This window comes from Amphiprion ocellaris, chromosome 10, assembly GCF_022539595.1.
Source record: "Amphiprion ocellaris isolate individual 3 ecotype Okinawa chromosome 10, ASM2253959v1, whole genome shotgun sequence".
Lineage (NCBI taxonomy): Eukaryota > Metazoa > Chordata > Actinopteri > Pomacentridae > Amphiprion > Amphiprion ocellaris.
Genome location: NC_072775.1, coordinates 32,721,523 through 32,735,474, shown reverse-complemented (window position 1 = coordinate 32,735,474; position 13,952 = coordinate 32,721,523). Strand labels below are relative to the sequence as shown.

Here is a 13,952-nt window from a genome sequence, read left to right as displayed (position 1 = left end):
CCCTTACTTAATACTCAGCTCTTTTTCACTTAAATTAGTGGATTTCCTTACATCAGGAATATAATGTTTTCATTTTTAAAAATGTTTTCTTCTTTTTATTCAAATGAGCAGCCAACCAGGAGACATCCATCCACTGCATTATTGCCCACATTATATAAAAACAATATCATGCAAATTATGAATTATAAATTCAATCATTTAAAGTAATAAAAGTGTAACTTTTTGTAATTTAAATACCTTTAAATAATTCACGTTTAATTGCACATATACGTATCTGTTTTATTCCCAAAAAAAGATATTTTTCTGTAATTTTGAATTAAATATGGAAAAAAATGAACCATTTTCACAGCACAAAATATGTCCTGACAGCCATTGAAAAACTTTTTTCCATCTTCATCTTTACAAAAATTATATATAAGCAGCACAGTGATGTCACACAGGTCATGAAATATATAAATAAAACTGCTTAAAATTTTTTTTTTAAAGTAATTTTTTAATTTAAATAATTCATATACTAATTTAATAATATATTTAATCTAATTCTAATTCTAATTCTAATCTAATTAAATCTGAAGTAAAATGATAAAAAAAGACTTTCACAATACAAAATAGATCCTGGTAGTGTTTCTATTAATTGCTCTTTTTCTTTTAAGGTCAGTATAAGCTGGATTTAGAGAAAAATCATTGTTGTGCTAATAAAGAGTCGAAATAAACGTATATATATCATCATGAGAAAGGGGGAAAATAGTTTCTTCTTATTTGTCAGGTGGAAAATGTCTGCTACGAGCCGCAAAATGGAGAATTTTTAACCCTCCTGTTATGTTTGTTTCTCAGGTTAATTACAAAAAAATGTCATAAACCAAAAAATCCCAATAAACATTGTTTATATCTCATTATTAACTCCTTTACTAACCATTTCTATCAATATTTAATGCAATGGCGTTCTCTACCTCTCACAGATCATAGTTTAATGGGGATAATTCACTCGATTTTCATTTAAAATGCATGTTAAATCTTCATTTACTTAACATTGGAATGATGTACATATAAAGTACTGTAATTTTTATGGAGAGATGTTGATAACGAGACACTTCTTCTGTTCAGAGTCAAATTGACCTGCTGACTTTGCCCTCTGTCCCCATTTACATTTTATGTTCATTACACTTATTAAACCAAGCAAAAGAAGGTCTATACCGAAAGAATGCGCAACATAACCCGCAACATAACAGGAGGGTTAGGGTGTTTTTGATATTATTGACATTAACAACAGTCGTTTCTGTCCCCAGTGGTTTGTACTGGAAGATGTGGCTACAGGGAAGCTGCACCTCAAACTGGAGTGGCTGTCTCTGCTGAGCACACCTGAGAAGCTGGACCAGGTACGCCAACACACCTTTGCTTTCTTTTTTAAACGAGCTCAAGACGAACCTCGACCAAAACCCAGAAAATCACCGTGACCTTGGTTTCCTCCAGGTGCTGACGAGCATCAGGGCCGACCGCGGTCACGCCAACGACGGCCTTTCATCAGCGCTGCTCGTCATCTTCCTGGATTCAGCCAGAAACCTGCCGGTGAGGCCGACCTGTTCGCAGATTCCTCTCATAAGTTAGCAGAAAAGGAAGTAATCAGGGAGAAAACACGAGAATCACCTTTCTAAAAGTGTCTAATAAAATGAGTGCTTTGCAGAAATTAAAAGCAGAGAAGAAGCATCGAAAAGGCGGCAAATCAGACGTTTGGTTTAAAAGCTGACTTTCCTGTTTGCATTTTTATGGATTTGGAGTGAATCTTGTTTTTTTGCTGTGTTGGTTTTAGTGATTTAATGTCTTATTTTTATTTCATATATCTTCTATTGTTCAAAGACATTTAAAACAAACCCTCGGTTTGTTTTAAATGTCGGGAATCGGTTTGTTTTGTTGGTTTTGTTGGAGTCGCTTCATTTTCTTGCTGATCTCTTTTCTGAACTTTCCTGCTCTTTACTCCGCTTCACCTTAAAGACAAACAAACTGTCAGGAATTCTGCATCATTTATTTTATTTATTTAAGTGTTGCACCTTTATGCTTCGCTGTAACGATAGCAATTGATTTTCATGCTCATTTCTTTACAAACACTTAACACATATTCAAACAGTAAAGCTTTGACGCCACAGTTAAAGTGATTAATTCACATAATTACTACAAACAAATGGGACCTTTTTTAATAATGTTAGCAGACGTAAAGGAAATACTCAGATCCTTTACTTAAAATACACCATTATAAGATGTCCGTGAAGCATAGAAAAGCAGAAATTGTAATAATAATATTGACTTTACGGCTGTTTTTGTAAGTTGTTGTATGTGTGTCTTAAAACTTTGTGGTCAGAGTTTGGGATTTGATTCCAAAAACTCTATTCCATTTTTTTTAAATAACAGCACAAGAGGTGCAGCTTCTATATACATATATACACTCCAGTTTTTTTAAGTGCAAAGTTGACACAACAGTTTTCAGCAATCTTTAAATTACATTACGTTCCACCAACAAACTATGTGGAGTTTGGGGAATTTGCTTTTCGTCCAATCAAAATTATTTTCAGCTCTCTGTCTCAACTGTCTGAAAAGGTCATATTTTAACATCCAGGGATGTTAAATCAGTTCAGGAGACTTGAAATCCTGAACCAAAGATGAAAAAAAAAAGAGTTTAAAGTGAAAATTAGAGTTTAAATTACACACAATATTGAGTTGATGCCACCTGATTCGGTGATTCAAAGGTTTGTCTTAAACAGCAAATTCTATTTTTTTTTCTTTTGCAATTATACATTCACTTAAGTGGTGGAAGTAGATCCTTTGAATTACATCTCAGAGACAATATTAAGATTCTGTTTGGATATTAAGCATATTCGCTGATTCAAAGATAATTAATCCCAAGAGAAATTCTTTAAATGTAAAACCGTACCACTGTAATGTTTTTTTTTTTGACCATCCTCCGATAAAATATTTATTTATTTTATTTCTCCTTTATTTAACCAAGTAAGTTGACCACTGATTCTCATTTTCAGTAATGATGAAGCTCCTTTACTGTATCTGTACTCACAATCTGTGGTCTCGAGCCCTGATTGGTTACACATCACGAGTAACAGCTAATCAACACTGGAGTATAAATGTTCATTTTTTTTCTTTAATTCAAAGATCCCATATGGTGATAATCGATTTTTTTAGTTTTTGTATTTTGTAGCTGACGTTTACTTTCTCCTTACAGCTAATTAGCCTCCCAGCTTTACTAGCCCGTAAGAATTAATCCGGAACAACGCCTAACTAGCCAATAGTCGACGCAGAGAGAGTTTTCTTCCTGAAGGGAACGGGAACAGCAGTAGCTCATTGGTTTTTAGAGCGAAACAGAACATTTAGAAAACCATTTGTTAAGCAGACATGGTGAAATGAACAATCTTTGCAGCATTTTGGGCTGAAAAACTAGAAACAACACTGTAAAACAGCACCTCTAGCATCAAATAACCTCAATAAAAAAGGCATCTCAGTTAATTGTTTGTCCAAGTTTGACAGAAGTTACTGTAGGACATGTTATCTCGTTAATTACTAATAATCAGTCTTTATAAAACCACATATATTGTATATAGATTCACTCAGCATTGGTCTCATTTGTTTGGGCTCAGTACAGTCTGTAATAAGGAAGTCTGCCTTGTGTTTTCTAATGTAAAGAACTTTGACGATGGTTGACTTTTGTAGCACAGGCTTCACCTTCCTCTTTTCAGCCTCCTCCTCTTCTTCTTCTTTGCTTCTCCCCCTGTCGTTCCTCACCTCCTTCCCCCCTCCGAAGAGCGTCTTCGAGGGGAACTTGGGCTCCGGATACTTAAAAGAGAGGCGGGCGGCGGGTCTGGTGTTTTGTGAGAACACTGCTTCTCTCTATAGGACGCTATTTGTGAGTCCGCCGGCTGTTTTCTGCATCCTAGAGTAGTCTGGAGAGTGCTAAGGAGGAGCTCGTGTGTTGTTTTGTTTTGTTTTGAAGATAAAAAGCAACGGTTTTAACTGCCTGCCTCGTGAGCATGAGTCCCTGCAAGTGCATGGATTGGCTGGATTCCCTAATGTCATTATTATTATTATTACTGTCAGTCTAGGGACAGTCAAAAGCATCCTTCCTCCTCTATGGTCAGACTTACTCGCTCAGAATTAGGAGACGCATCGAACATTGTTGCCACTCATTTATCAGTTTTATCATATGAGTTATGTTTGATGCATCAGTGGCTCGTTTTTCTACCTAACGGATTACATTTTAACAGAGAAATGGACTTTTGAAAGGGTAAAAAAAAATCGATAAGGCTCTATTGATGCTGTTACAACAGAATTGAGATTTTTATGTTATAAAGCAACATAAAAAGTATCAGACAAATATTACAATCAGTTTCATGAGTCTTCATGTTGTTTCAGATTTAGTCTTAATAATGCTGTGGGATCAAAAGTTAATATGAGATTCCAATTAGGTTGCTTCCACCTCAAATCAAGCTACGACAAGTGTGTGAATTCCTCAAGACTTTTACGTCTGATTCCTGACATGGAGTGGGAGTTTCTTCTCCATGTTTGAGCAAAGATCATAACAAAAGCCCAAATGTGGTTCTGTACAGATAAATCAAAACTGGATTGGTTGGTGGAAATCGTACAGTTTAATGTGTCGTTTCTTGTTGATCCGACGTCGTACTTACAGCAACATGAACCACAAATCCTGCTGCGGTATCAAACAATCTGAGTGTTACCTGAAATACGCCTTTCCGTTGTCCAGCAAGAGCTCTCCTTGCAGTAGTCAAACCGTTGTCCGATGCAGACAGCGGTTCCTGCAGTGGAAAATGGCTAAAACAATTGTGCTACTTTCTGTTTTATTTGCCATTTTGCTGCATTGTGAGCAAAACCTTTATTCACTCTGCAGGATGTTCTTGTTAGCTACAACATTAAGTGGGTTTGTCATACTTGCCTGTTAATTCAGCAGATTTCATCCTAGTGCAAGATCTTTATGCAGTAAATGTTCCCCAATTGTTCGTCTCATCCTCATTTATCTTTTTTCTCCAAGTTGTTCACTGACTCCCATCTTAATGCTGCGGGATTTTGACCAGCGTTTTCTGGCAGACTTGTTAAATTGATATAAATATTAGTAGAAATCCATTACAAACAGTATTTTATAAATGCTCTACGTGCTGCAGAATAGTAAAAAACTTCTTTAAGGCATTATTTGCATTTGTTGAAATGGGCATGTTTTTCCAAATGCATGTCAGCCAGATTCCAGCGCTGGTCGAGGTCTCGTTTTAACCTCATGTTCAGGTTGAATTGGGGAATGACATTAACCATGTGATCATCCATGTTGTCTCTCCGTGTGCGTGTCTTTGTGTGGTGCATCCCGATGGTTTGGTGATGCCGGCGGTGCTGGTGTGTTGTCGTCCTCCTCCTCCCTGCATGCTCCTCTCTTTCCCCGCCCAAATAACCTGCTGGTGTGTGTGTTTGTGTGTTTTGTTTGCTCTCTCCTGCCTTGTCCGTGGGCGAAAATCAAAGCGCAATCCGTTAGAGTTCAACCAAGCAGGGCTGAAGAAGGCCTCGGTCAGTAAGGCCATAAAGGTAACGAAGCACACCATGCCGCTCAGGGGGGAAATGCAAACACTTAGCTCACACTTCCACAGCGCCACCAAAAGTTTGTGGACACTCAACTTCGAAGGCCACGTTTGATCGGGTCTTTCCAGAACGGCGGCCGTAAATCTGCTTCATTAACAGCCGCTTCCTTTGAATCCGTCCACATGAAGCTAGCTGCAGGGATATATTGCTAAAAAGTTGCACCAAATCAAACAAAAGATGCAGAAACTTGGTGGTGAAATTAAGAATAGATAAGACCCATAGAATAAATAGAGTGTGCCAATGCAGATTCTGTGGGTTGATATGTCCTTGCACTAATTATACATAAGCTATCAATTATATAAGCACATTTTATCTGGATAAACCTTAATGCAGACAGATAAACAGCATCCATGGGTTTAAGAGTTACAGCTGATGCCTGAATGCATCAAACGACGCCCACAAAACAGATCTAGACAGACTTTAAACTCAACAAACTCTCTCACCTCCACATATGTGGACAATCACATGGGAAAATTGATGTAATCAGACTGGATCCCAAACTAATCTAGCACCTAAAGCTGTCCAACTATCCTCCGGTTCTTTTCAAGCTCCTCCGCAGGAAATCATTTCTTCATGGAAATTCTTGTCAACGAGTTTAAGAACACCGTTGTCTAAAACGTTACTGAGTTTTCCCATTTAGGAAATTAGTGGGCTTTGACCAAACTGCGAACACGAAGGGTTGTCCACATACTTTTGGCTGCTGTAAATTCTGAGAAGTAAGTTCCTCTGTAGCCACATGTTCTTATTTTTGTCACTCAGACTCTTCAATTGTATTTTTAAAAGAATCTTCAACTCCTGATTTGAGCCAGATGAGTAAATCTGCCATGTTTGTGTTTGCCTGTTTAACACTGAGGCTGTTTGTACCGAACTGAAGACCAGATTTTTATTTAATTGTTTTTATGCTCAGGCACCAGATTTGGGTGAAGTTTGGAGAAACTTTTTGAGAATCCTGTTGCTGAAATATAGCCACATCAGGGAGTGTATGTGAACTAAGAATTACATTTAAAAGATTTACGGAAACAGCAATACGTCTGTTCAGAAACGGAAACCACGTCCCTGTTTCTCAGGAGGATCCACAAACCTCACTGTGAACACTTTTCACCAGAACTACTTTCCACTGAAGAAAATAGTTCCTCTAAAAGCAGCCGGTGCTGAGGTCTGTGTGGATTTAGTTTCAGCAAAGACGTGCTGCTTGTGAATGTTTTTAATGTAATTTCTTGATGCTCTGAGCGCCATGAACTAAAATCTGAAAGCAGAAATCAGATCTCAAATCTGGACAAATTAAAATCTCCTTCTCGTCTGTTCTCCTGTGAAAATCTATCAACCCGATCAGGTTAAATATTAAAGATCATTTGGTGACTTTCCCATCAGGGGGCGCCATTGCAGCATCTAAAACAGCTCCATTTACTGACTTTTATTGCTGTGAAATCATTAACAAACTCCACTAATCGCAGTGTTTGTCGGCTAAAACTGTTTCTAACAATGTGTGTTGTACATAACAGCATTGTTGTCTGAACTGAACTGATCTTTTCCTTTAAATCGATCTGGTGTTCTTCTACGCTTCATGGTTCAGGGAACTTAAACACTTTACCCTTAAGTGCTTTTCTTCTTAATTATTTCCCGGAGTCGTCTCCTGTAACTGCCCAAAAATGACACTGTACGAGTCCAGAATGCACTTTATAAATGCTCAGAATCTACGGTGTAGCTGCATTTAATGTTAAGGGCAAAGTTGGAAGAATATTCAGCAGGAAAATGTACGTTTTTTTTTTGAAGTTTTTGTAGTGACTTAAGATGTTTTAATTAGAGTAAATATTTTTTTTAACCTTCTGAACCCCTAAAAGTTTTAGGCCCTTTTTTTTTTTTTTGCTCCAGTAACATTTTCGCTTACTGTGGGCTCATTTTTCACTGCAAAATAAAGTCCTGCACCTCTGTAGAAACAGTACAACCACGAAGGAGAGTAAAAAAAGATTTTTTTCACAGAATCTGGTTGCTGCAAAGACTTTATTTCTGGCAATTTTTAAAAAATTAAACATGTAGAACAATGCAATTTTTATAAAAAGTTTTCATCTTCAATTTGGTTAATATTCCTGTTATGGATGAGTCATTCAAGGACCATCAGAAAAGTGGATAATCTGACATTTTTTTTGTATATTTATCATTTCTGGGTCTAATAAGTGGTACAACTTGAGCGATTTTAGTTATTTTTAAAGATAACCCACCGATGGGTTTTGGAGTTCAGAGGGTTAAAGCAGTTTATTGCAGATAAGCTCTAAAGAAACTATTGTCATGGTGTTTTTCAAGAAAAATAAAAAAGCATGAGCATCAAAAAGCAAAGATCTTTCTTACTCGTGTGTAAAACTTGTTCTTGTTCTGCTGCAGTCGGGTAAAAAAGTGACCAGCGATCCCAGTCCGTTTGTCCAGTTCACAGTGGGACACAAATCTTTTGAGAGCAAGGTGAGTGCACATTTACACTCATTTTTATTGCGTAATTCATTCTGAAAATTGTGTGTATGCAATCTGTTTTCTTCAGAGGAAGTACTTTGTGAGCCCATGTCCTTAAAATAACTGCCTGCTACCTAAAATCTGCAGTTTGTGTCCTCCGTGTTGTCTTGATGTTTTCATTAGAAATGACATGAGCCCTTAGACTTCCTTCCACTTCCTGTGTCCTTTTCCAGACCAGATATAAGACCAATGAACCGGTGTGGGAGGAAGCCTTCACCTTCCTCATCCACAACCCCAAAACCCAAGAGCTGGAGGTTGAGGTAAGCAGGCGTCCGGTCCAGTCGAATGTTCAGAAGCCTTTAAAGCTGGGAGGCGTCTGATGTCTGTGTTGTGTCTTTCAGGTGAAAGATGAGAAACACGAGTGTTCTTTGGGGACGTTGACGCTGCCTCTGAGGCAGCTGCTGGAGGCCGAGGACATGACGCTGAGCCAGCGCTTCCCCCTCAGAAACTCTGGACCGAGCTGCACCCTCAAGATGAAGATGGCTCTGCGGGTAAAAGACTAATTGGAGGTTTCAGATCATTGCGCAGTTGCAGGTCGCTTACACGCCGAGCCGTTGCGAGCTTTTCGGGAGTCACTTCTGGACAGTAAAATGACCTTCTGGTTTGAGACATGCAGGATGAAGCTTTTAAGGAGCCCACATTCTGCTTTTCTCTCTCCTTCACAGTGTTTAGCTTTTTGTAGAAGGTCTGCAAACTAATAGAAGCCGTCTCAAAGGGAGTTAATCTCTTCCACGGAACTGATGTTGCACCTTTTTAACCTAAACTGGGTCCTACAAAGTGCTTTATAATGTGTTTCTCATTCACCCATGCCACGTAACGTGCAGTTCAGGGCCTCGCACAAGGACTCTTCGGAACATGGAGGGGCCCCAAACATCGAACCGCCAACCTTACAATTAGTGGACAACCACCCAGAGTCTAATGCCCCGTTTCAAGTCCAGACTTTTCATCTGTTACTTATCTGTGCCATCATGTAACACATTAGCTTAACACCAGACTAGCAGTTAGCTTAAAAATAAGCAGTGCCTCACTGTCATGTCTTTGCACTAGAGCTGCTTCTGCTGGGGCTACAACCCTGTACTCATTGATCTGGGATTAAAACATGTTTTCAGGAGGAGAATCTTAAAGAGACAGGAGCTAAAACAGGTGTTGCTGTGGCAATGTACATTATGAGGAAAAATGTGTCTCCTTCCAGTTCTGAACGACTAGATAAGCACTAATTTGATAGCTTTTGTTTGTTACCTGAGCTAAGTTTGAAGAAAAACACACTCCTTTTAGTGCTTTTATATTGAAATGTCATAAATTCTTCATTAAATACATGCAAGAGTGTCAGTTACTTGCTTGCATCTTAAAATACCATATTCACACAACTGGACTAAAATGATAGGTATGGCGATATTGAATTAAACTAAATACACTAAACTGGCTGTTACATGGTTTCCACCAGAAGAAGCAACAAATAATTTCAATTATGGTGAAATAGAAATATCATCAATGTTATTTTCCAGGAGTAAAGTTTTCTGTTGTTGCTGTTGTTGTTGACAGATGCTGCATAACTTTTACTGCATTTATTTGACAGAGCTGCAAAATGATATCAAGATCCACTCACTAACTTCTTCCAGAGCTTTCAGCCACGTCTGATGGTCTTCCTCAGCCGCTCTGTCACTTTCACTTCTTTTTTGTTTTTTTTTCTGTGCCATTTTTCTGATTTCAGGTGTTGTGCCTGGATAAAGACTCTTCCTCGTCCTCAAACTCCACCCCGTCCTCAGTGCAGGTACGCAAGTCGAGCTCCTCCAACCCGACCCCGCGACCCTCCGTCTCCTCTGAGTCCCCCAAGCCTCCATCCTCCACCTCCGACATCCCTCGATCGGCCTCCGTGTCGGCCCAGGACCTGCTGAACCGGCGGAGGGAAGCCGAGGATTCTGCGAGGTCAGCGGGAAGCACGGACTTGGGGTCGGGCGGTGGAGGATGTGGAGGTCAGAGCCTGGCGGAAACCGGGAGGAGCACCTCTAACCTGGCCATCTCGGGCTCCCAGCAGTACCTGGCCGGAGGCAAGGAGCCGACGCCCAGCATCGCGTCTGACATCTCCAACCCCTACGCCGCCCAGGAGCTGCAGCACCGACTCCAGCAGCTGCAGAAGTACCTATTAATCTCTACATTTATTTGGACATCCGCCGATCTTGATCTTAAAAGCATGTTTTTGACTCTTTCCATTGCAGAAAGATTCTTTTGAGACAAATCACAGTTTAACCGTCAAAGTGTGACCACAGAACACTTAATATTAGCATTGAGCAATGATTAATGAGTAATATTCTCTGTCAATAACGACAAAAGGGAAATTTAAAAGGTATTTTGAGTTTGCAACGACCACAAACTAAAACAGGAGGACGTCAGAGAGAGATGTAATAAAATATATTTAGAAAAAAGTCGAATATTTTAGAAACAATCTTGTATCAGTCTGTTTCAAATCAAGGGCTGCTCTGCTCTACAAATTCAAAACACAGTATGTATATATGTATTTGTTTAAAGTTAAGACCTGAGTATGACTACCTGACAGTTAACCTCACAAAAAACAGTATGATGCCATAGAAATGTCTAATTTTGTGGAAATAAAAAAATACGAGCAGTGTCTCCTCCCTGGCTAGTTACAGTTAGCTAGTGAGTTAGCCTTAAGCTAATTTCATTTATTTTTTGTAAAAATACATTTTGATTTTCCAACTTGTTATTAACTTAAGTTTTACCATCACAAAATAATGTGTTGTTAAATTGACTTAAAATGGAGAAAAAAATTAGATAAATTAGTGATGCTAAAAGGTAACAAGCCTAGCTGTAGAGCATTGTCTGCATGTGGCATGTGATTATATTAGACTGAACTTTCTCTAATCATATATTTACATTTAATGAATAAAAATACCTTAAACTATACCATCATGCTTTTAAAACATCTTTAAATTCATTTCATACGACTGTTCAGTGCAGCAAAATCTTATATTTAAGTAACTTTTAGCTAGCATGACAGCTGCTAGCTAATTTTTTTTAATCAGAAACAGGCTAAAACCATGAAACCACATTCCATAAATTTAAGTAATACGTTTTCACCCACTGGGTTAGATGACAACAAAAATGGGGAAAAAAAAATAAACATAAAGGAGCACCACATAAATTACTATTGCTAAAAGCTAACTAGCTTAGCATTTCAAAGTAGCAGCAGCTGCCACCTCTGCAGACTTGTGATTTCATTAACTGAACTAATTTTAAAATGATGTACATGTGTTTGAAACAGCAAATAAAGTAATTTCATATTATTTTTAATTCAGTTAAAGCTTATATTAGAGCTTACATTAGCTTAAATGACTGTAGTTATCCTAGCTGCTAAGACAGGAGCTGGTCTGTATTGTCAGAAGCAGAAAGTTACAACCATACAACCAAATAGCTTCAGAAATTTAAATAAGATTTTTTCACCTTTTTTGGTTTACTGGCACTTAAAGAAACCAGATATTAGCTGCCGTTAGCTTCGCAGGCTAACGGCAGCTGTCACATCTGCAGCCAATGATTTATGATTTGACTTGTTAGAGCTAATCATAAATTAGAAGATTTTGGAGTAATGAAAGCATTAAGCTACCTCAAGTTGTCTAAATCAGCAAGAAAGATATGAGGAACATGTTTTGTGTGTAGATAGTCAGTGGCAGCCACATTAATCAGCCTAAAGTTTATGTTTTTCTCTTTTAGATCTGTTAAATGCTTTGACTAAGTAGGAAAAGAATGACCTAGAGAGAATTTATGGTTTGCACAACATGAGAGTTCCTACGTTACAAAGCTTTGTACCAGACGTTTTACCAGCTCAGTATGTTCAAGTATGACGAAGATGTAAATATGTTAACGTTGCACTGGATTCTAAATGTATGTGTCACTCTGTGCAGTGGTTCAGGCCCCAGTTATTTCCCGCTGGGTGAGGTCCAGCTGACGGTCCGACACAGCTCCCAGAGGAACAAGCTCATCGTAGTCGTTCACGCCTGCAGGTACGCATCAATAAGATTGAGTTGTTTCCCAAAACAAGCCATGTCTTCGCTCTCGAGTAAATATCCTTCTGTCGGCCTCCACAGAAACCTGATCGCATTCACCGATCAGGGCTCCGATCCTTACGTCCGTCTGTACCTGCTTCCTGACAAACGCAGGTCGGGCAGGAGGAAAACTCACACCTTCAAGAAAACCCTCAACCCAGTTTACGATCAGACGTGAGTGCAGCCGCCTCGCTGTGTTTTAGCTGCTGATTAATGGGAGCGAAGCTGGTGTGAACTCACTGCGTTGTTCCACAGGTTCGAGTTCAGCGTTTCCCTCGTCGAGCTCCACAGACGGACTCTGGATGTTGCGGTGAAGAACGGCGGAGGTCTGCTCTCCAAACACAAGGGCCTTCTCGGAAAGGTGCAGACTTGAAATATCTTTAGCAAAGTAATGGCGGTGAAGTGGTGGATGGTGTTCCTGCTTCTACGAAAACTAGTTCAGAAAAGTTATTGTGTATTTTGTCCTTTGCTTTTTCTAGTTTGTGAATCTGCTTTATTGAAAACTTAAAATCAGTTTAATTAGATAGAATAGCTTCGAGTGTGGTGTATTTTTCCCTAAGTATTGTTTTCTCATCAGGTTCTGGTGGATTTGACTCATGAGGATATCACCAAAGGCTGGACACAATGGTTAGTCCTTCTACTTCTTAAATGTGTTTTTGATTACACAAGGGCAAACAGAGCAAGCTTCTCACCATTTTATATTGAACTCCATCTTTTCATGGGGATGAATTACAGCAGAAAGTGGACTAAAACAGACAACATGATAAAGTTCGATTATAATGCGTAAAAAATTGTATTTCTAATAAAAAACAGAAACCATTCAGAAAATGTTAGCACTCATAGACATACAAATGTTTGTGACACTGATGCTGAAAAGTGGCAGACAGTAGACTAACACTGGTGTTAGATTTCTACAGTGGTATGAAAACCACTCTCCAAAGATAGAGCACAAGAAAACAAATAGTTCTATATATTTAAATGGTACGTTTGCAACTTTTTGGGTAAGATAGCTCCAAAAAAAAACATCAATAACACCAGATTAATCTGTGGTGCTCAAAGCTACATTGTCTGGTTTAGCAGCATTTCACCCACATGATGTTAAGTGACTGCACTGCTGTAAGTACGTGCTTGTGAAACATCTGCAGAGTGCTTTATTAAGCTTCAGACATTGGTTCTTCTAATCAATAACAGAGGGATAGAACCATCTAGATCAGGGGTGTCAAACTCATTTTAGTTCAGGGGCCACATTCAGCCCAATTTGATCTCAAGTGGGCCGGAAAAAGTCAGAGAACAATAAGTTATGAATCACCACAATTCCAAAAGTTCCCTTTAAGTGCAAAAAAGTATATTCTGAAAACTATGATGCTTCAGTTCATCATTGACACATTACAACTTACAGATCAGCTTGTCTACAAAGGCACACAACATTTGGTCACATGTATCTGGAACTGAACAATATAGTATTTATCTTGTATGGTCAAAACAACTTGTGAAGATCTGGAGATTATTTTAAATTTACAGACTTTTAAAACATCTGTGTAGTAATCCTGACACACCACATTATACAAACTAAAGTTGGAACTATGAAAGAAGAAGGTTAAGTTGTTTCCCTGACTTGTAATGTATTAAATTTAATTGTAGCAGTACATGAACCACAGGGTTCCACCAAACCAAACTGTCGTACTGAAGCTGCTGACTGACATCATATTGCACAATGTTTAATGTCTTTAAATATTTCCACAGCAAATACTCATT

The 13,952-nt window shown here is 38.6% G+C and overlaps 1 protein-coding gene across 4 annotated transcripts in view; it reads left to right on the top strand.

Annotated features, from left to right (window-relative positions):
- Positions 1–13,952, top strand: part of LOC111563873 (extended synaptotagmin-2-like) — a 70,557-nt gene that overhangs the window by 52,662 nt on the left and 3,943 nt on the right. The window contains exons 13-24 of one of the 4 annotated variants that reach the window (XM_023263151.3): positions 1,287–1,376; positions 1,471–1,566; positions 3,803–3,904; positions 5,521–5,583; positions 8,017–8,091; positions 8,313–8,399; positions 8,481–8,630; positions 9,851–10,275; positions 12,057–12,155; positions 12,240–12,371; positions 12,453–12,558; positions 12,775–12,824. In XM_023263151.3, the coding sequence (XP_023118919.2) occupies positions 1,287–1,376; positions 1,471–1,566; positions 3,803–3,904; positions 5,521–5,583; positions 8,017–8,091; positions 8,313–8,399; positions 8,481–8,630; positions 9,851–10,275; positions 12,057–12,155; positions 12,240–12,371; positions 12,453–12,558; positions 12,775–12,824 (1,475 nt within the window). The remainder of the gene's footprint in view (positions 1–1,286; positions 1,377–1,470; positions 1,567–3,802; positions 3,905–5,520; positions 5,584–8,016; positions 8,092–8,312; positions 8,400–8,480; positions 8,631–9,850; positions 10,276–12,056; positions 12,156–12,239; positions 12,372–12,452; positions 12,559–12,774; positions 12,825–13,952) is intronic. The other 3 variants (XM_023263153.3, XM_023263152.3, XM_023263154.3) reach the window with 3 other exon arrangements.